Raw genomic sequence first — 22,888 nt, forward strand, 5'->3', positions numbered from 1 at the left:
GGCTCAGCCCCGGGGACGCGCGATAAAAAGTGTCGTCTCCGCCTCTCCGAGTCCCGACTTCAACCTGCACCTGGCGCAGGCGTGGCCGAGGAACCCAGGCTGACCGCAGATAGATGGGCGTTGAGTCCGGACAGTTTGGGACCCTTGAAAATCAGCGTCTGGGATATTCTGCGTTTCAGAACTGGCTTGCGTCTTTCCAGAAAGAAATCCTTTCTGGGATACAAGCAGTATGAGATACGTGCCGTTTTAGGAGGACTTTGGGCTGAGGACACCGGCCGCCTTAGATTTCCAAGCGTGACCTTGACTTGCGGGCCTGGGAAAAGCTGGGTGGACGCGGCGACCAGGCACCGCCGACTCGGACGAATACATAAATGCACCCTGCTGGAGTTTAGGGATTTCCTGTTAATAAATATCATTAGACGTACAGACGAGCGTGTGCACGTTTGTCAGAAGGGATAGAATCACTTTTCCTTTTATTCTTTCCTAAGTCATTGGTCTCATGAACCTCAGCGTAATTCAGTGTCTTTTTCTGAGTTCTGAAGACGCCCTAGGGGGCCAGATAAGCGTTTATCTTAGCAGATTTCAGCAAAGTACTGGGATCGGAGTTCTGCGTCATGTCATTAGCCACTGAGAATATGCCCCTACCCTGTAGCTGCTATGTTTAGAATGTCTCTAAACATTTCTGTATGTGAATGCTCTACATAAGTTTTTTTTCTTTAAATGTGTATAAAGGATGCACACGTTCTTATTTTCTCAAAAAACGATTATCAAGCCAAACACTGTAAGTAGCCAGTCATGGTATTGGGAACACCTGTTGAAAGAAAATAAGCAAGGTTTAAAACAAATTAAAGAAGCTCGCTATTTTCTTAAAAAAAAAAAAAAAAAGTAATGCTTTTTTAAACCCATCATTCCATGATATTCTGGGGTGCTCTGTTAACATCTTCATATTAATGAAAAAATCAGGATTTATTTTCAAAAGCTTGAGAGTATTTTTTAAAAATCCATAGTATGCAAACCATATTATGTTTTATAAAATAAAACAGCCTGGTTTCAGATAGCCTGGATTATTTTATAATTCCATTTCCATATAGCTCTAAATATCGATTATCACTATCCCATTTTACTGATCTTTTTCATAAGAAAGAAAATGTGTTATAATCAGAAAATCAGTTGTGGTTAAGAACTTCTTTGAAAATGTTTGTCATGGCATGGTGAAGTGAAGTGTTAGTTGCTCAGTTGCTGGCCGATTCTTTGGGACCCAGTGAACTAGCCCGCCAGGCTCCTCTGTCCATAGGATTTCCCAGGCAAGAAGACTGTAGTGGGTAGCCATTCCTTTCTCCAGGGGATCTTGCCAACCCAGGAATCAAACCCAGGTCTCTTGCATTGCCAGTGGATTCTTTACCATCTGAGCCACCAAGGAAGCCTGTTTGTCATGCGGAAACAAGCAATTTGGGAGGAGTCAGTTCCACTTTTGGGGGCCAGAGATTGCTTGTTTCTTTCTTACCTGGGTTACTGAGTATCAGTGACTTAAAGGAAGCATTTTAATTGCCCTGTGTGCCCACGCTTGCCCCAGAGATGCGGTGATGCTCATCTGCTGTCTTTGGCCAGGTTTCCCAATTCATGTTAAAGGAAAGGATTGGGTCAAATCTATGCCTTATTCCAACAAAACTGAATTTTCTTTTTTGGTTGTTTTTGGAGAGGGTGAGAGCCCTAATTGTCTGCATAATTACACTTTATATCTCTGCTTCTCCTTGAGGAAGTTCAGCATTTCCTTTTGCTCAACCAGCTCCTACAGAGAGAAAGATAATAGAGACAGACCTGTTTCCTTTCCACCAAATTTCTGATTATTTCAATCAGTCTTCTTAATTCCCTTAATTCCTGCCTTATCTGAAGGGATGTGACATACATATATTTTGAATATAATATGCTTTTTAAAAACTTACTAAAACTAGATTAACTGTGCACAATAGGGGGGAATGTAGACATTAAGAAAAATATCTATTTGGTAATGTTTAGTATCCAATAGTTTCCTAGACTCAAGTATGAAAAAAACTGGCTCTTAAATGCCCTGCATCTCATTCTGTTGTGTAATAGTGTGTTTATATCAAAGTGCCACTTCTCACAAATCATTCTGAACCACGGGCCATCAAGGTCTTCCCTGCCCTCCTAGGTGGTCTGGGAAGATTGCTGCCTGAAATCATACATCTCCTGATGCATGCCAGCCAGCAGCAACAAGTATTGGAAGGCTGCCAAAGATGATAGCTGTTTTGTCTTTAGAATGCCCTAACCAAGGGAAGTCAGGGCCACATGAAGTTCACATGTAATTGCAATAATCTGAGTACCTTTTTTTTTTTAAGGCTTAATAATTTTGATATAGCTCCTAGGCATTAAGAAATGGAGCAATCCAGATAACACACCAATTGTGTAAGACAGACAATGTTAATATAAGTCCGTTTGTGGAAGCAGGGAGGGTCTACACAACAGATGCAAAAATTTGGCAAAATGTTAGTCAGTTGGTTAGCCTTCTATGCCATGCATATAAATGTGCGAAGATATATTATCAAGGTTGGCTATGAGCTTCAATAAAATTAAGCAGAGAGCAACCAACTGTCCACGTAAGGGTCTGCTATAAAGATAAAAGACATGGAGTTTTGCAGAGAAAGCCTTGCTGTGGGCAGACCTAAATGTTCTTAGCAGGTGAGCTATAACGAAAGGAAAGGAACGTGTATAATGACCGATCATTTCCCTGGGGGCAACAGTAATGTCCTTCCTGTTTTCTTCTCAGTATTAACTAGGAAGTCTGACTTCTTAGAATGGTCTTGTCATCTCAGGGTTACTATTTTATGAATCACATTAAACAGAGCCAGTATTTCTTTGCGGTTCTCCTTGCAGGTGTTTTTGAAAGAAGACTCCACAATTCGGATGTGAGAAAGGACATGAGGAGACCAAAGACCTGGGATTTTGCTGATCAGAATGAAACAAACGTTGAAAGACTTTTCAAATCTATTGCTGGTGGTGCTCTGTGACTATGGTAAGTGTTGAGTGTACTTATGCTGTGGGTCTCAGTGAAGAAACAGAAATGGGAGGTTTTTAAATGCATGAATGTTGATGCCTCTCTATGAAGGAGGCAGGGCAGGGACTCCAGTTCAGTGCCTTTTAAACCATGATTCTTGCAACCTTAGGTTCTCTTAAGGTTCTGCATTATTAAATCAAATTTCATTTAAAATATATTTTAAAGTTTTTTTTTTTTTTAAACTCACATTTCACAAGTTGGAGACAAACATGTTGCCCTCACTTTGATTTCCTAGTGTTTCGGTATTATACATTTGTGTGTGTACTGTTTTTTAGTTTTATTTTTGTTTATTGTTTTGTTTTCACTGTGTCTCAAAGCATGTGGGATCTTAGTTCCCCAACCACGGATTGAACCCACACCCCCTGCAGTGGAAACACTGAGTCTTAACTGCTTGACCGCCAGGGAGGTCCCTGGGATTCATTTCTTTTAAAGTCTTTTGTGCATACTCGTGTATGCTCAGTTGCTTCAGTTGTATCTGACTCTGTGCGACCCCATGGACTGTAGCCTACCAGACTCCTCTGTCCATGGGATTCTCCAGGCAAGAAGTCTGGAGTGGGTTGCTATTTCCTTCTCCAGGGGATCTTCCCAACCCAGGGATCGAATCTGCGTCTCCTGCATTGCAGGTAGATTCTTTACCACTGAGCCACTGGGGAAAACATTGCTCTGCATCTAACAGCCTTATACAAAAAACTATAAAAGGGTACTTTGTTTCATAAAGATAAAGACATCAAAAATTTCTCTTTAAATAGTCTGCAAGGATGTTTGTTATTGTTGAGAACAGAATATTTTACCAGCACATAAAAAAGTTGATTGAGCAGAAAATAAAGCATAAAAGTTGAGTGCAAAGGCTGCTACTAAAAATGGAGGTATTTTCATATATGTGGGGTTTTATCCCCTTCTCCATTTGAAATTGATCAAAACAGACCATTACCAGTTAGATTTCTTTTGAAATCCATATGTTTATATTGAGACACCAGTTCCTTTAAAGGAATGGGAGAGAGGAAATGAATGAATGGAGAAAACTGAACTGTAGTAGTCAGTTTATGGTATGACCAATTGTAGTTTTCTAAATGAGAATATATTCTTGCCTGTAGAAACTAGAGTTCAAGTGTAAAGCAGCCAAGTTCCCTGTTCAGTACACACCTTCTTTCTGCTGCTGTTGAGATTCATCAGTTGTCTCTTTCCTGTCCATTTCCAAAGGGACATGTGTGTCTCTTTCATTGACTAGCTGCCCAGCAAATTAGAATCTGATCTGCCTCTGTGGTAACCGTATCCTTGACAATAGGTTTTCATTAATTAACTAAGTGTGGTGTGCTTCTCAGTCTAAAAATGCATCACAGAACCATTCTGCCCCATCGGATGCAAATGAATACAAGCTTTGTTCTCAGTCCTTACTCCTTCCTTGGGCTGCAGTGAGCACTGGAGGTCAGCTCTGAACCCGCACAGAAGCTGCATCAAAAGCGACCGCCTTCCTTAACCCTGAGTCACCTTCATCCAACAGGGAGTATTCCTCAATTTGTATGTTGATGAAAAAAAAACTATTATGGTCTTTCAAGTGTCCAGATCTATCCGAGTTTTATACATTTTATTTCCCCTTATCTTAAATAAGAAATGAGTGAAGTGCTGAGGCGATCAAAACAAACCCACATGTGACAGTATTTCATGTGCTGATTCTAATAAAAATAATTTCATTTTTTAATATCCTTGAATAGTCTACTTTTTTTTTTTAAAAAAAATTTTATTGGCGTATTGTTGATTTACAGTGTTGATTGTTTTCTGCTGTATAGCCAAGTGAATTTAATTTATTTTGTATTGATGTATAGTTGATTTACAATACTATGTCAGTCTCTGCTATAGATTGAATGTATTTAAGGACTACCAGCCCAGACAACACAGTGAGGTCCTTTGGGCATATATGACATATGTAATTATTGTTATTATATTAATATATTTTATTATCATGTATATATAAGAAGACTTACAAATTCCTACTTACACATGTCGTTTTTCAAACCAAAGGGCCCTGCACTTTCTTAAATCTAGAATGCTTCTTACCCTAGCCACAGGCCAGTTGATTGTTGTATTGCCAAATTCCGTCTCTTTTGGTATGTATTTGGATAGGGTTCAAAATAGAAACAAGGATTCTTGTGTGTCTGTGTTCTTTCTGCTTTTTACTTCAGCTGCTCCAGTGGGTCTCTTTTTTAAAAAAAGATATGATTATCCTAAACTAAGTGATACTTTTGGGCTAGTAGTCATCTATCTTGTCTAGGCCTGTTACTATAATGTCATTAAAATCACCAAGGACATGCTTAGCTATTCCATGAATATTCACTCTGTCCCCTGGATTAATTCATGTAGGATAGAATGTCAACATTTCTTATTCATCTAAAAATTTCTGCCTTATACAAACGAAAGGCAGTTTCTTTATTGGTAAAAATACTCACACACTTGTCTTGAATGTCAGAAAGCAGTAACTTACAGGTACAGCTGATCATTGGACAACGTGGGGTTTAAGGAGTCTGATCCTCTGCACAGTGGAAAATCCTGATATAACTAATAGTTGGCCCTCCATAACTGCTGTTTGCATTTGCAGATTCAGCCAACCGCAGATCATCTAGTTACTATTTATTGTTGGAACAAATCTGGGCGTAAGTGGACCCTTGCAGTTCAAACCCGTGTTGTTCAAGCATCAACTGTATATTTAGAATCGTCCATGTTAAGTAATCTAGAGTACTTCATATTCTGCCATTTAAATCAGGCTTTCTTTCACTTCACCGTAAACTTGTGGATGTGTGTGTGTGTGTGCATGCACATGCTAAGTCACTTCAGTCATGTCCGACTCTTGGCAACCCTATGGACTGTAGCCCGCCAGGCTCCTCTGTCCATGTGATTCTCCAGTCAAGAGTGCTGGAGTGGGTAGCCATGCCCTCCTCCAGGGGATCTTCCTGACCCAGGAATCAAACCTGCACCTCCTGTGTCTCCAGCGTTGCAGATGGATTCTTTACCACTGGGGAAGCCCTCACTGTAAACCTATTTCCTGCAAATACCTAAATACTACAGTATGACTAAAGTGGGCAAAGTGAAGTGTTGGATTTTTATCATGAGAATTGTCAACTGTTACTCTTGCCTTATTAGGTTTTCTTCACGGATAGATTCCATTGTTGACTGTTGAGAATTCAGAGTATCCATTCGTTATTTTGAATGAGAATCATGAAAGATGGAGATGAAGGACCTGAGCCATTTTAGAATGGAAGAGGCTCAGGGCCCAGCTCCCAGGGTTAGCACTCAACATCATTTTATGTCATCCTTTGCTCAGTTCAAACTTCTCCTGTGTCTAAAATGCTGTTTTCATCGATGTCATCAGTACTGCCACTCAGATGTCCCTTTTTAAAACTCACTATGACCATTTCCTTTCAGTTCTTGGAGAGGCTGAGTATCTCGTGCTGGGGGAGCCAGGCCATGTAGCACTAAGCAACAGCACAGTGACGGTGGATTTCCGTGGTGCCAACGGGACGCTGAGGAATGTCTCTGTCCTGCTGGTGGAGGCCAGCTCCAACCAGACTCTTACCACCAAATACCTCCTGACCAACCAGTCCCAGGGGACCCTCGAGTTTGAGTGCTTCTACTTCAAGGAGGCAGGCGACTACTGGTTCGTGATGACCCGGGAAGCGACAAACAGCAGCCTCCCGGTCCCCCCGAGGGAGAGGAGCGCCTTTCTCAAGGTGGAATGGCCCGTCTTCCACGTTGACCTGAGCAGGACGTCCATGGCGGCCGAAGGCACCTTCCAGGTGGGCCTTTTCACCAGTCAACCACTGTGCCCGTTCCCCGGGGACAAGCCCGACATCTTGTTGGAGGTCACCTTCACCAACAGCCTCCCGGAGGCGAGGGCGGGTCAGGCCCTGCCGCTGGAGATTAGGGCCAGCAAGAGGGTGGAGCTCGCTCAAGGCCAGTGGGTTGAGTTCGATTGCCCCCCTGTGGGGCCGGAAGCCTATGTCACGGTCACCGTGGTGCTGAAGCTGCTGGGCCGAGACTCCGTCATTATGTCCACAGGCCCCATTGACCTGGCCCAGAAATTTGGGTACAAACTGGTGATGGAGCCGGAGCTCACCTGCGAGGCCGGGGTGGAGGTCACGGTGCTGCCTCCACCTTGCATCTTCGTCCAAGGGGTGATCGCCGTCTTCAAGGAAGCCCCCAGACTCCCCGGGGAGAGGACCAATCGGCTGGCTGAAAACAGCCTGGCCTTGGGAGAGAGGAGAACAGTATTCAACTGCACTTTGTTTGACATGGGGAGGAATAAATACTGCTTTGACTTTGGCGTTTCAAGCCAAAGCCAGTTTTCTGCAAAGGAGAAGGAGTGCATGCTAATTCGGAGAAGTATAGGTTGGTATTGCGATTTTAAAACCGTTTTTTTCTTTTAATGAAATTGGTATCTTCATGCAATCAAAATTATTCTTTTGAAATTAGATGAACTTGATTTTCTATGAACTTCAGTACAGGCACTCAGTCATGTCCGACTCTGCGACCCCATGAACCATAGCACTCCAGGCCTCCCTGTCCATCACCAATTCCCAGAGTCCACGCAAACCCATGTCCATTGTGTCAGTGATGGCATCCAACCATCTCATCCTCCGTCATCCCCTTCTCCTCCTGCCCTCAATCTTTCCTAGCATCATGGTCTTTTCAAATGAGTCAGCTCTTCACATCAGGTGGCCAAAGTATTGGAGTTTCAGCTTCAACATCAGTCCTTCCAATGAACACTCAGGACTGATCTCCTTTAGGATGGACTAGTTGGATCTCCTTGCAGTCCAAGGGACTTACAAGAGTCTTCTCCAACACCACAGTTCAAAAGCATCAATTCTTCTGCACTCAGCTTTCTTTATAGTCCAACTCTCACATCCATACATGACTACTGTAAAAACCATAGCCTTGACTAGACGGACCTTTGTTGGCAAAGTAATGTCTCTGCTTTTTAATATGCTGTCTAGGTTGGTCATAACTTTCCTTCCAAGGAGTAAGTGTCTTCTAATTTCATGGCTGCAGTCACCATCTGCAGTGATTTTGGAGCCCAGAAAAATAAAGTCAGCCACTGTTTCCACTGTTCCCCCATCTATTTGCCATGAAGTGATGGGACCGGATGCCATGATCTTCGTTTTCTGAATGCTGAGCTTTAAGCTAGCTCTTTCACTCTCCTCTTTCACTTTCATCAAGAGGCTCTTTAGTTCTTCTTCACTTTCTGCCATAAGGATGGTGTCATCTGCATATCTGAGGTTATTGATATTTCTCCCGGCAATCTTGATTCCAGCTTGTGCTTCTTCCAGCCCAGCGTTTCTCATGATGTACTCTGCATAGAAGTTAAATAAGCAGGGTGACAATATACAGGCTTGACATGCTCCTTTTCTGATTTGGAACCAGTCTCTTGTTCCATGTCGAGTTCTAACTGTTACTTCCTGACCTACATACAGGTTTCTCAAGATGCAGGTCAGGTGGTCTGGTATTCCCATCTCTATCAGAATTTTCCACAGTTTATTGTAATCCACACAGCCAAAGGCTTTGGCATAGTCAATAAAACAAAAATAGATGTTTTTCTGGAACTCTTGCTTTTTCGATGATCCAACGGATGTTGGCAATTTGATCTCTGGTTCCTCTGCCTTTTCTAAAACCAGCTTGAACATATGGAAGTTCACGGTTCACGAGTATTGCTGAAGCCTGGCTTAGAGAATTTTGAGCATTACTTTACTAGTGTGTGAGATGAGTGCAATTGTGTGGTAGTTTGAGCATTCTTTGGCATTGCCTTTCTTTGGGATTGGAATGAAAACTGACCTTTTCCAGTCCTGTGATCACTGCTGAGTTTTCCAAATTTGCTGACATACATATTGAGTGCAGTAGTTTCACGGCATCATCTTTTAAGATTTGAAATAAGTCAACTGGAATTCCATCACCTCCACTAGCTTTGTTCATAGTGATGTTTCCTAAGGCCCACTTGACTTCACATTCCAGGATGTCTGGCTCTAGGTGAGTGCAAGTGATCACACCTTCGTGATTATCTACGTCTTGAAGATCTTTTTGTACAGTTCTTCTGTGTATTCTTGCCACCTCTTAATATCTTCTGCTTCTGTTAGGTCCATACCATTTCTGTCCTTTATTGCGCCCATCTTTTCATGAAATGTTCCCTTGGTATCTCTAATTTTCTTGAAGAGATCTCTAGTCTTTCCCATTCTGTTGTTTTCCTCTATTTCTTTGTATTGATCGCTGAGGAAAGCTTTCTTATCTCTCCATGCTGTTCTTTGGAACTCTGCATTCAAATGGGTATATCTTTCCTTTTCTCCTTTGCTTTTTGCTTCTTTTTTTTTTTGCTTTTTTTGCTTTTCTTCTCTATTTGTAAGGCCTCCTCAGACAGCCATTTTGCTTTTTTTCATTTCTTTTTCTTGGGGATGGTCTTGATCCCTGTCTCCTGTACAGTGTCACAAACCGCCGTCCATAGTTCATCAGGCACTTTATCTATCAGATCTAGTCCCTTAAATCTATTTCTCACTTCCACTGTATAGTCATAAGGGATTTAATTTAGGTCATACCTGAATGTTCTATCAACTGCCATCATTTTTATGGTTCACTCCTCGTAGTGTTCCAAATGATGTTAACATCCTTATCTGAAAAATGAAAAATATTGGAAAGCATACCCAGCTCACTGCTAACTGCTGTAGGTCTCAGCTTCCCCATCAATAAAATGGGGATAATAAGAGTATCTGCCTCGGAGAGTTGTGAGAATTAAGGAAAATCAGTGTGTACATTTCTTAGCATGGTGCCTGGCATGTAGGAAGCACTGATAAACTTCAGCTATTACTACACTGTATTTTATTTTTTAGGTATGTTTGTCCTTTTATTTTATATTGGATAGCTGATTTACAATATTGTGTTAGGTTCAAGTGTACAGCAAAATAAATCAGCTATGTATGTATGTTTATCTCTATTCTTTTTCAGATTCTTTTCCCATACAGGTTATTAAAGAATACTGAGTTCCCTGTGCTATGCAGTAGGTTCTTATTGATCATCTTTTTTATATATAGTGTGTACATGTTAATCCCAACCTTCTAATTTATCCTCCTGCCACCTTTCCACTTTAGTAACCATAAGTTTGTTTTAAAAGTTGGTAGGTCTGTTTTCTGCTTTGTAAGTAAGTTTATTTGTATCATTTTTTTTAGATTCCACATATAAGTGAGATTATATGATGCTTGTCTTTCTCTGGATTTACTTCGTTTAGGATGATAATCTCTAGGTCCGTCCATGTTGCTGCAAATGGCATTATTTCATTCTTTTTTTGCGGCTGAGTAGTATTCCATTGTATATATACTGTTACTGTTGTTCAGTCACTAAGTCATGTCTAACTCTTTGTGACCCCATGGACTGCAGCACACCAGGGCTCTCTGTCTCTCACTTATCTCCCAGAGATTGCCCGAGTTCATGTCCGTTGAATTGTTGATGCTATCCAACCATCTCAACCTCTGCTGCCTTCTCCTTTTACCTTCAGTCATTCCCAGAATCAGGGTCTTTTCTAGTGAGTTGGCTCTTTGCATCAGGTGGCCAAAGTATCCAAGCTTCAACTTCAGCATCAGTCCTTCCAATGAGTATTCAGGGTTTATTTTCTTTAGAACTGGCTGGTTTACATGAGCACATCTTTTTATTCATCTCTCTGCTGATGGACATTTAGGTTGCTTTCACGTCTTGGCTGTTGTGAACAGTGCTGCATGAACTTAGGGGTGCATATATCTTTTGAATTATAGTTTGCTCCACATATATGCCCTGGAGTGTGATTGCTGGGTCACATGGTAGTTCTAGTTTTAGTTTTTTAAGGAATCTCCATACAGTTCTCCCTAGTGGTTGTACTAATTTATGTTTCCACCAACAGTGTAGGAGGATTTCCCTGCACCCTCTCCAGCGTTTATTATTTGTAGATTTTTTGATGATAACCATTCTGACAGGTGTGAAGTGATAACCTCATTGAAGTTTAGGTTTGCGTTTCTCTAATAATTAGTGATATTGAGCATCTTTTCATGTGTTTATTGGTTATCTCTATGTCTTCCTCGGAGAAATGTCTATTTTGATTTTCTGCCCACTTTTTTGATTGGGTTGTTTGTTTGATATTGAGCTACATGAGTGATTTGTATATTTTGGAGACAGTTGCTTCATTTGCAAATATTTTCTCCCATTCTGTGGGTTGTTTTTCATTTTGTTTATGGTTTCCTTTGCTGTGAAAAAGCTTTTAAGCTTAATTGGGTCCCATTTGTTTATTTTTGTTTATATTTTCACTACACTAGGAGGTGGATCCAAAAAGATATTACTGAAATTTATATCAAAGACTGTTCTGCCTGTATTTTCCTCTAAGCATTTTACAGTAGCCTGTCTTACATTTAGGTCTTTAATCCATTTTGAGTTTATTTTTGTGTATGGTTTTAGAGAATGTTCTAGTTTCATCCTTTTGTATGTATTTAAATATTATGTTACTACATCATATGGCAAGTCAGGATTCACAGCTAAATCCCAAATTGTAGTGAGTAGTGTTGTGTTTCTTCTAGAAAGTGTCTTCAAGGTTGTCTCTTTGCTGTCATGAGTCCCTTGTTATAAGAATGATGCTTCTTTAGTGAGAGTTCACAGCCAGATTTCTAGAAACGTCTTCAGATTCTTAATTCTTTGCACAAAGAAGTAGGGTTATTATGGTTCCACCCAGGCCCCAGGCTCCTCTTTGCATTTCTTTCCCTTTTCCTGGGTGCAGGCCTGGTCTTGGCAAGAGGTTAATCCAGCAGAAATGTTCCTGATACATACACATTCCCTTATCTACTTTCCCACTAGGCCCTGTGCCCCCTGATGGCCCAGGCCTCTGAGGATCTTCGGTGCCGCACGTGTTTCTTGCTGCAGTTGTGCTTACTTCTCCTGAGGGATGCTTGTGACTCCGTCCCTACCGCTGGCGCGTCCCTGCTTGTGGTTACCTCTCTAGCTTACGTTCTGCGGCCTGTTCCTTTGACAACTCCTCTACCAATACCCCAAACGCCCCTGCCTCGTTGTCCTGATGCCCCTGCCGCTGCCCTCTGCACCCAGGCGGAGCAGGGCCGCTAGGGGTGCACGTGCCTCCTCTCCTGCCGGACCCAGCGTACCACCCCCTCCTGCTCGCGCCCCTGCTGTTCTGCTCTGCTCTGTTGGCCCTCCCCTGTCCTCACCCCCACCCCTGCCTCACCCCCAGAGCTCACGCAGCCACACAGAGCAGCTGGAAGCCATCAGGGGTGTGCCTTCTCACTCACCTACCGAGATCCCCATAAGCCTGCAGGCAGCCGTCCTGTCCTCTCCTTTGCTGTCCCCAGAGAAGCAGCGTCATTCCTCCAGTGCGAGGTCAGCCCTCCCCTGCCCTGGGGATCCCAGCCCCTCTGCTGTCTCTGGAACCTTCTGTTAATCGTGATTACCCTCCTCTCCTCTGTCTCTAACTGTCCCTTCTTTACTGGCTCATCCGCATCCACTTTGAGATGTCCTTAGTCGTCTCATCTGAGAACAAAACAAACTTGCCCCTCGCCTCTGCATTCTCCCCAGAACACACCGTCTTTCTCTCGTCTTCCTTGTGTAGCCCTGGGTCTTGAAAAAGGCACCTGTACTTTGGGGTTTACTTCCTCACCCCCGTTCACTTTGCAGCCCACTCCTGTCTCTCACGCCTGCCCTGCAAATGCTCTCATTAAAGCAGCCAGTGAATGACTTCTAGGTCCCCAAACCTGGGATGCTTCTCGTCGGTGTCTTCGTTGACCTTGATTCTGTGACATCACACTCGCCTTGTTTGCCTCCTACCTCCCTGGCTTTCCTTCCTTTGCCAGCCTGTTCTATACCCATCGCATCCCTTAAGCCTCGGACTTCTGAGTCTTCTATTTGGCCTTCTGCATCTTCTATCGGAACCTCTGCGTTTTTTCATTCTTCTCACAGTTGCTAGGTGATTGCTGTCCTGTTGCTGATGGCTCCAGGCTAGCGTCTCTCACCTGCATCCAAGAGCTGAACAGCTGTTGTCCCCAGATGTCTTCCAGGCCCCTCAAAAGCAGCGAGGAATTGGACTCATCAGCTTACCCCCCAACACTGCTCCTCAGTACGAGACTCCACCATTTCATTATTTGAACCCCAAACTCAGGAGCCTTCCTCTTCTTCACCTCCTATGAACTAATCACTAGGTCCTATGGATTTTGTCTCTTCAAAGAATCCCTGAATCTCTCCGTGTCTCTTCATTTCCACAGACACCCCTTGCTTTAAGCCTCCATCATCTCCCCGCTGGACTCTGTTTTTGGCTGTGCTGTGCGGCTTGTGGGATCTTAGTTCCCAGTGTGTGTGTGTTCAGGTGCTTCCATCCTGTCCAACCCTGTGACCCCATGGGCTGTAGCCCGCCAGGCTCCTCTGTCCATGGGATTCTCCAGGCAAGAATGCTGGAGTGGGTTGCCATGCCCTCCTCCAGGGGATTTTCCCCACCCCGGGATCGAACCCACATCTCATCTCCTGCACTGGGAGGCGGGTTCTTTACCACTAGCACCATCTGGGAAGCCCCCCACTTGGGCTCTTTTAATAGATCCCTAATTGTTTTTCCCTCGTCCGCTTCATTCTCTCAAAGCAGCCAGAGAGGGATTATTGAAAATTCAGGTCGACTGAGGGCTATTCTCTTGCTTGAAACTTGTCAGTCACCTCACTTGACACCTCGCCTATGAGGATGAGCATCCATGCTCCCTCCGTGGCCAGCTGCCCCCCACCCCCTACAGTCCCCATCCATGGGCTGGAGACTGGGTACCCTTCTGCCCACCTTCACTTGGTTACATTAACCCATCCCCCAAGTCTCCTCCTGGGTACTCTTCCTTGATCCCAGGCTCGGTAAACTCCCTGGTATAAACTGGCGCAGCATCCTTAGACCCTCCTTCATGGCATTTATCCCTCGGTCACTGCTTGTTCAGTGTCTTTATCCCACATTTCCACACCTCCCTGAACTCCAGGTTACAGAAGCTCATTTGGCGACAAAAGCCGACTTGTGCTGCCATGAAGCTATTTATGATCTTTGGCCCACTTCATATACCTGGCACATTAACAGGTGCTCGGTACATATTTAGTAAAGGGAAAGTTGTACTCTGTTGTGACAGGTCTCAGCTAGGTGTCAGTGGAAAAACAATTATGTTAATTTAATCATTCAAGATGTGGTTGCCGTTTCAAAAGAAGTTGCTAAGAGAGGAAAAAAAAATTTAATTGACTGAATTTAATGGAAGCAAGGGCTTCCCAGGTGGCCCTAGTGGTAAAGAACCTGCCTGCCATTGCAGGAAACGTAAGAGACTCGGGTTCAATCCCTGGGTCAGGGGAGAAGGAAATGGCAACCCACTCCAGTATTCTTGCTTGGGAAATCCCACAGACAGAGGAGGCTGGGCTACAGTCCATGGGGTTGCAAAGAGTTGGACACGACTGAGCGACTGAGCACACACACAGTGGAAACAAACCATGGCCAGGCAGAGGAGTTCAGGCCACTTGATGAAAGACCTTGGGAGCAGGAGGTCTCCACGTTGGTTCGTTCTCCCAGCTGTGGGGCTTCCCGCTGACTCCTCCACTGGTGCCTAAAGACTGAGTCCCTCCCAGCAGCAGACGGAAGACCCTGGGGTCGGGGGTGGGCAGAACAGGGAGTAGAGCTCTGTGTCCAGGCTGAGGGTGCTCAGGGTTCCCTCTGGGGCTGCAGCCACTAGACACAATCGGGCATTAGGGCTGGAAGGAGAACCTTGAGGGGCTAAACGATCCTGGAAACCTCAGATTCTCTCTCTTGTGTGTGGCCACCCAGCAGGGCTTTGCTTGGCTGGTCGAGGAAATTTATGCTAGTGATGGAAACTCGATGCCTTTGTGTTTCTAGTATAAAAGTTAATGAATAAATCAAGTTCTTTTCCCTTTCCTTTTAAATTGCTGGCTCTGACCAGTAAAGACTGTCCTTGTTGCCAAATGGCATCATTCAGGAACCCCTCCCCCGCCCCTCATTGAGCCCACCGTGAGCTGTGACTCACTGATGCACAATGAATTTCCCATTAGTTCCTTTTGAAAAGGGAAAATGGGTTTGACATGTTTGTCTGTTTTTCCAAATATGTCTTAGGACCTTAAACATGTACATACTAATTTACAGGAACAGGATAATGTCAAAAATGATTATTTGCGATCTTCATTTATCCTACTTAGTGTGAACGTTTATGAGTTTCTCTGCAGAAATGTTATATGTGTGGTTATGAGATGCTGTGAGGGGAGTGTTAGTAATATCAGGCACAGGTGCTGCAGTAATATGCAAAAATCTAAATTGAGAAATTCTGAATTCTGTGCTCATTTGCCCCAATGGTGTCAGATAAGGGATAATGGATCCTGTTTCTCAAGGCAAATATATATGTAATACATATATTTAGGGCTAAATTGAGAATTACTGATAGAGGGTATAAATTCAGAGTCACATAGTGTTTTTGACAAGTAAAAATTGTAAATATTCAGAACATAGTTTTCTTGATAATTTAAGTCTGTTGGCTGTCTTCTTCTTTCTCTGATTGGTTAGTTGGTCTTGTTTTTCATTCCCAGTGTGACTGGACAAGAGCTTTTGTCAAGAACAGGAGTACTGTCCTCCTGTTATTGTTGTTTATTTGCAGGTGCTTAATTACTGTTTCATCTTTAATTCTTTGCCAGAATCTTTTTAAACTACTCATCCAGTTAGTTTACCTAAAACTGGAAAATATGATTTAATATAAGCAGGCCCTTAGATGCTTTAATACTCTGCAGTTCTCTGACAATGAAGGAACCAGTAAACCCTTCCACTTGGCGGAACTCCTGCTCTTCCTTTGGGATTTTTTAAGAATAGCTGACATGCCCTATGTGACCATTTGGCATAATCACATTTATACAGTGATTACTTGGCACCAAGAGCTGTTTTGGGTGCTTTATGAATATTAGCCCATTTAATCCTTACAATAATTGTGTGAGTTAGGTTTATTTTATTGTCAACTGTATAGGTAAAGAAAGGGAGGCATAGAAAGGTTAGGTTGATGGCTTAAAAACTGCTGGTGATTAGACTGGCTTGAGCACTTTCTTTTTGGCTGTGCTAGGTCTTCATTGCTACGTGCAGACTTTCTCTAGTTGTGGCACCTAGGGGCTGCTCTCTAGTTGCAGTGCACAGGCTTCTCACTGCAGCGGCTTCCCTCCTGCGGAGCACAGGCTCTAGGGTGCAGCCTCAGTAATTGTGTGACACAGGCTTAGTTGCCCTGTGGCATGTGGAATCTTCGTGGACCAAGGATCGAACCCATGACCCCTGTATTGGCAGGTAGATTCTTAACCACTGGACCACCAGGGCAGTCCAGCATTTGCTATATTACCGATATTACATGCTGCCTACCATACAGTCATCTATCAATCTGGATATTAAGTAATAGGAAACTCTTTGAAAAAAAGTTCCAGTATTTTCCTCCTCACCTCATTGGTTCATCTTGTGCTGCGCCCCCCCTCTTGAAGACATCTTACCCACTTGGGAACCCACTGGCGCAGGTATGAGCATGCGTGGTCTCATGTGAATGAGCCTGTGTCAGGCTCAGAAAATCTGAACTGCTGACCCAAGAGTCTTTTCTCCCACGGCTGCTCTTAGCTACTCACTAAAGTCTCTTGAATTTTCTTATAAGCATGTTTTGTTTCGTTACATTAGACTCGACAAAATGTCTTGCAAATGTGAAGATTTCCTACTCTTCAAATATGCTTGAAGTGGAAACAAATCTCCCTTTTCCTATTCTGAACACATTTTGCTCATTCAGATTTAATATCCTATAGAGTGGCCTGTAAAGCATTTATCCTGGCCAAACAGGTTTGCTATGTAGTATGATGTACAGACATCTAAACAGGACAAAACAAACAGCCTGTCATTCATGAAGGAAGACTATTTAGAAAATTGGTCATCTTACTCTTCATTTCTACCACGTTTATTATAGCTATCCAGTCAGTCCCCATTTTGCTAAGTATTTTCTTCAGTGTTAACAGAAATCTTTAGGGAACAGATAGAGTTATTTAAGGCATTAAAAATTTTGCCTGATTAAATTTGTTTATTGCTTTGAGTGATTTCTCTTATTTTCTGTTCAATTAATTTGGTTTAGAAGTTTAAGAACTAAAACTTAGTTTAAATGTTTATTTTTTTCTAATGGCTAATGATCCTACTGGTCCTGATTTTACTTTCAAAGGAAAAAAGCACATTTCATAATGAGATTTTTGACATTAAGATTCATGCTTTTACCAGAACTTTGATTTTTTTTTTTTCTGGTTCCTACTAATGGAATTTTTGGTTTTGGTTTGACATATGACTATATATTTAAATAATATCTATGTAATATAAAGGGTGGGCTTCCCTGGTGGCTTAATGGTAAAGAATCTGCCTGCCAATACAAGAGATTTGGGTTTGATTCCTGGTTTGGGAAGATACCCTGGAGAAGGGAATGGCAACCTACTCCAGTGTCCTTGACTGGAAATCCCGTGGACAGAGGATCCTGGCAGGCTACAAGTCCATAGCGTCCCCAAAAGAGTCGGACGGGACTTAGAGATTAAAAATGAAAACAGCGCATATAAAGTAGAAGAGTTAAGAAAGAATAACAAAAGGATTCTTGGCTTTTGTAGTCTACCTTTTGTAGTCTTAATACAAGCACAAGAGAAGGATAAACTATACATTGACTTAATTTGCCATTTAGAGGTCACAATAGTGGAATTCCCAGGAGATTTTTCAGAAATAAATCACAGTACTTTAGCTCAGAAAGACTTACTAGGAGCTTCCCAAAGCTTTACAAGCATTGGAAGCTTAGTGTCTGGACAGCTCTGAAGCTCGAGGACAAAGCTGGCTTGTTGTTCAGCCATTTGAGGAGCTGCAGTGTGAATCTGGGAGACACAGAACCAATATTGTGTTCAGTTGGAACTCTGGATGGAACATAATTACCACACCTCACTTGACATTGGTCCAGGATACTGGTTTGTAATGCTCCCACTCTTGTGAAAATCCAAGACTTTTAATTGCCGTAAAGAACTCATATTCCATGACTCATCCAAGGATTGCACCACTTGGCTCTCCTGAGAATGTATCTGCCCTGCATGTTCTCCTTATGTTTTTGTAGTGCTTTGTAGACCCTTGACTGCATGATGAGTTTTTGTCTGTAATGATGAAGAGAGACTTTTATGCACAGGATGTTTTGGTGCCTAGTGTGGGCATGACCTGATAGATCTTGGGATTGGATGGGTGTTGATAGAGAAGGGACGTAGGATAATTATTTATAGGGGGTTATTCAATTATTCTATCTGGCAGTGATTACATATATGCTTGGGGAAGAAGGTTGCATTTGCCAATCAATAATGACTGCGTTGGATGTGTTCTGTATGTATTTTGAAGCTCTGAAGTTAGTGCACGCGTGCTCAATCACTCAGATATCTTGACTTTTTGCAAGCCCTCTGGTGTTCGGTGTATCCCTATTTAGGGTTGTTAGGTCTCCTTGCTGAATTGACCCTTTTATCATTATGTAAACATCTCTCTTCGTCCCTGGTAATACTCCTTGTTCTGCAGTCTAGGCTTCCCTAGTGGCTCAGAGGGTAAAAAGCGTCTGCCTCCAATGCGGAACACCCAGGTTTGATCCCTGGGTTGGGAAGAGCCCCTGGAGAAGGAAATGGCATCCCACTCCAGTACTCTTGCCTGGAAAATCCCATGGACGGAGAAGCCTGGTAGGCTACAGTCCATGGGGTTGCAAAGAGTTGGACACGACTGAGCAACTTCACTTTCTTTCTAATACTCCTTGTTCTGCAGTCTACTTTGTCTGATATTAATGTAGCCACTGAGTTTTCTTTTCATTAATGTTTATGAAGTATAACTTATATCCTCTTACTTTGAACCTGTTTCTGTATTTATACTTAAAGTGTGTTTCTTTTAAACAGCATATAGTTGTGTCAGTTTTTTTTTTGGCCACGCTGGGCAGCATGCAGGTGTCTTAGTTCTCTGATCAGGGATTGAACTCGTGCCCCCTGCAGTGAAAGCGTGGAATCTTAACCACTGGACCACCAGGAAGTCCCTGGGTTATGCTTTTTTATCCAACCTCACAGTCTTTGTCTCTTAGTTGGTCTTTAGATTATTTGTGTTTCACATTATCACCACGTGGGGTCTTTGTGATGATGCCGCCCCTCACCAGTGGTAGATGCTCCATGTTAGTCTCGGCCCTGGGTCTCCTCTCTAAGGGTGAAGCTTTCTCTTCTTCTTCCATTCCTTGGCAGCACTAGGTCTCAGCTGGTGCTCTTAGAGTGACGGGGTTTCCCGGCCTGTCCCTACTGGTTGGGGCTCTTGATGACAGATGGAGAGGAGGATCTGGATGAGGTCTGTCTGTGGCTTTCCCACAAGCTGCTCCTCCCCTCCTTGGCCTCCACCTCAGGGAGGTTCTCTCCCGTCTTGAACCTGCCCTCAGACCTCCTTGTGAACGTCTGATGAGCTCGGTGGCAAAGAGCCTGCCAGTGGGTATAAATCTCCCGTGGGTAGTGTGGCTCCCAGGGGTTCTGTATTAGCCTTCACCAGGCCTCTGATAGTTTGTTACATTTTTTTTTTAATTTAATTAATTAACTTACGGCCCTGCTGGGTCTTCGTTGCTGCGTGTGGACCTTCTCCAATGGCGGTAAGCTCTGCTTGGGCTTCTCACTGTAGTGGTTTCTCTTGTGGAGCACGGGTTCTCGGGCGTGCGGGCTTCAGTAGTTACAGCACGTGGGCTCAGTAGTAGTGGCTCACAGGCCTAGTGTGGGATCTTCCCAGACCAGGGATCAAACCCATGTACCCTGCATTGGCAGGTGGATTCTTCACCACTGAGCCAACTGGGAAGCCCCTTCATTACATTTTTAGATGACTTCTTTTCACCAGTTTGTGTGAGGCCTGGCGTCTGCCCCAGGAAATAATGTTTGCATCCTGACTTTCCTTGGAGGAGTCTGTCTTTCCTTATAATTCAGGCCATTTGGTTGTCCTGTGACCTTTGCTGTCTGATGGGTTCTAGAATGGTTGCTATTTTATAAATTATACAGGCTTCCTTGGTGACTCAGATGGTAAAGAATCCGCCTGCAATGCAGGAGAACTTGGGTTTGATCTCTGGGTCGGGAAGATCCTCTGGAGAAGGGAATGGCCACCCACTCCAGTGTTCTTGCCTGGAGAATCCCAGGGACAGAGGAGCCTGGTGGGCACATGGGGTCACACAGAGTCAGACACAAGTGAGCTACTCACATTGTCACTTTCCTTTTCGTAAGGGTAGCAGCAATATTCCAGCTTTGCCCATCTTTAGGAATGTTCTGCGTTACTGACTTTTCGTGGCCTGAGATTTGAGTTTTGCCACTTCCTTTGGGTGTGCTGACATTCTGATTCTCCAAGTGAGTTAGTATTAAAAGCCTGGCCGGTGTCCTTGCAGAAACTTGGGGGCTGTGGCAGCCGTGGAGCCAGTGTAGCGCCTCGTGCGGGGACGGTGTCAGAGAGCGTCGCCGCGTGTGCCTGACCTCCTCCCCCTCCCGACCTGGCTGCCCCGGAATGTCCTCGGAGACCTCCCCGTGTTCCCTGGAGGACTGTGCTGGTAGGTATCCATCCTCCCGCCCGAGCCTCTCCTGGAGGGGCTGCTGCACTCAGGCCTGCCTGGCAGTCGCCAGTCTGAGTTCAGGAGTAGACTTAACTGCATTGTTGCTGCTGCTGACTGTCCAGACTCTGTGCCCCTCAGTGTGTCTACACTGGGGCTGGCTTGCCAGCAAGATGACCGGGGACTTAACACTGTCAAAAATGGGAACATGACAAGGACATTGGTCTAAATGAAAGGTTCAGACATACAAAATCATTTTTAAAAATGCAAAAAATGGGAGGGATGATCATTTTTTCCCAAGATTTCTTGCTGTTTCTCCCTCCTTTAACTTCTCTCCATCAAAACTGTGGGGAAACATTAAAAAATTGTTTTTCTCCTCCTCATCTCCAAGAAGTCCCAGGGAACCATATAGATCAATTGTCCAAAATGGGGCAAGACGCCCTGCCTTATCCCCTGAAGGGCCCTATATTTATTCTTTACTCCCCTGCCCAGGAAGAGAAGGTGGGGCGTTTCACGTTACCATCACCTGGAGACTGGCCCGTCCTTCATCCTCCTGAGCATCTCGAAGGCCCACACCAGCAGGTGCTCAGTGAGGACTTGATGTAGATGGTCTGTGGTGGGGTGCTCAGGTCACTCAGCTGGGTTTGCCGCAGCTTATGGAGCTGAATCCCATTCATTTCCCACAGGTTACAGTAAAAGGGAATCTTTGCTCTTTGCACACACTATCCCCCATCTGAGACACAGCCAGCTCTCCATTTAGTTGACCAGCCTTTGCTCTGGTCCTGACCCTTAGGTGAGGCCCCTCTCCAGTCCTGACTTCTTCCATTCTCCAACTCCAGGTTGAAAACCATCCCGGTTCCTGTCCCTTTGGGACCTGGAGGAGTTAGATGTTTTCTGTGTTTGATCTCAGAGCACCTTGTTGAGCAAACCACCAGCATCTGGCAGTACCTTGACCGGTGTCCCCACCTGTGACCTTCCAAAATCCTGCTGTCTCGTCTTTGCAGCCCGTGCTGTAGGCCTTGTTCCCTTTATTCCAGCATCCTAAGGCCATTCTCTCTTCTGTGATTTTCCTATTACAGCTTCAGACACAGGCTCCCTCCCAGGCCCCAGCTTTCCCCTCCTCTTTCATCAGCTCTGGGCCCCACCCCAAATCTGTTTCTCCAGTTGTGTTTCATACTGTCTTCTAAGGCTTTCTTCTGCATCTATCCTTTGCTTTATAAGTCCCCTTACTCTCCATAGCTCCTTCCTTGTGTGTAACTTCTTGCTTTTCATTCTGGGAGGGCATGCTGTGTTAAGCTATTCCATCTAGAGTTCCATGATACTCAAATGAAGTAAAAATCAACTGCCCCTGACTTCTACTGCACCTTTAGCAACGACAGCAATAGCAACCATTTACTACATGTCTCACTCAAAACTCATAATAATTCTACAAGACAAGGATTCTTATGCTGGGCTCAGATTTTGAGAGCTTGGTGCTGCCAGGCATTTTTTAAGTGCCTTGCATGTATAAAGTCGGTCCATCGTTATCTCCATATACCGGTATGAACTTTGTAGCAGAGAGAGGATAAGCCACCTGCCCAAGACCATAGAGCTAGAAAGCAAGGGACTAGATCTGGCCTCACCCTAAGCTCCCTAACTTGAATACTTTGCGTCTATATATTACAGGTCAGTCTAGCTTTCTAAAAGCATCCTGGAATTAGCAGTCTGTTTTTGTGGCTGTGGTATTATTTCATGTTTTGGCATCTTAATCTCTTTAATCCTGGGTGGGAACTAGAAATTTGTGCATTATAAATTAGCAAAAAGGGTAAGTGTTACAGACACCCCTGCTTCTACTATCAGTGGTCCTCAGATAAATGCTCATGTGGATAAAAATGATCATTTCTCCCAAGTGTTTCTGTTTGCGGTTTAGGCTGTTTTCCACTCCTTCAAAGTGTAAAGACCTGTTTGCAGGCTGCTTAGCATCAGGAAGCTCTCCTTCACTTCAGGGAAAGACGAGATGAGGCAGAGATGGGTGAGGTCAGCACCTCTGGGGCTTTTCTCCAGCTGTGGTTTTAAAGGATTCCAACCAGAGTCCAAGGTGACAGCTAAGAGGTCTGTCATGTACGTTTGCCACTGACGGGGCAGCCGATCATGTCTGCAGACGAAGACCTGATCATCCAGGAAACACGTCTTTCATCATGCAACTGTTTTCACTTGTTTGAAA

The 22,888-nt window shown here is 43.9% G+C and overlaps 1 protein-coding gene across 2 annotated transcripts in view; it reads left to right on the forward strand.

Annotated features, from left to right (window-relative positions):
* Positions 1 to 22,888, forward strand: part of THSD1 (thrombospondin type 1 domain containing 1) — a 28,340-nt gene that overhangs the window by 401 nt on the left and 5,051 nt on the right. The window contains exons 2-4 of one of the 2 annotated variants that reach the window (XM_070380373.1): positions 2,893 to 3,031; positions 6,491 to 7,453; positions 20,527 to 20,685. In XM_070380373.1, coding sequence (XP_070236474.1) covers positions 2,974 to 3,031; positions 6,491 to 7,453; positions 20,527 to 20,685 — 1,180 coding nt within the window. In that variant the 5' untranslated portion in view covers positions 2,893 to 2,973. The remainder of the gene's footprint in view (positions 1 to 2,892; positions 3,032 to 6,490; positions 7,454 to 20,526; positions 20,686 to 22,888) is intronic. The other variant, XM_070380374.1, reaches the window with a different exon arrangement.

The sequence above is a fragment of the Bos mutus genome, chromosome 12, assembly GCF_027580195.1.
Source record: "Bos mutus isolate GX-2022 chromosome 12, NWIPB_WYAK_1.1, whole genome shotgun sequence".
Classification (NCBI taxonomy): Eukaryota; Metazoa; Chordata; class Mammalia; order Artiodactyla; family Bovidae; genus Bos; species Bos mutus.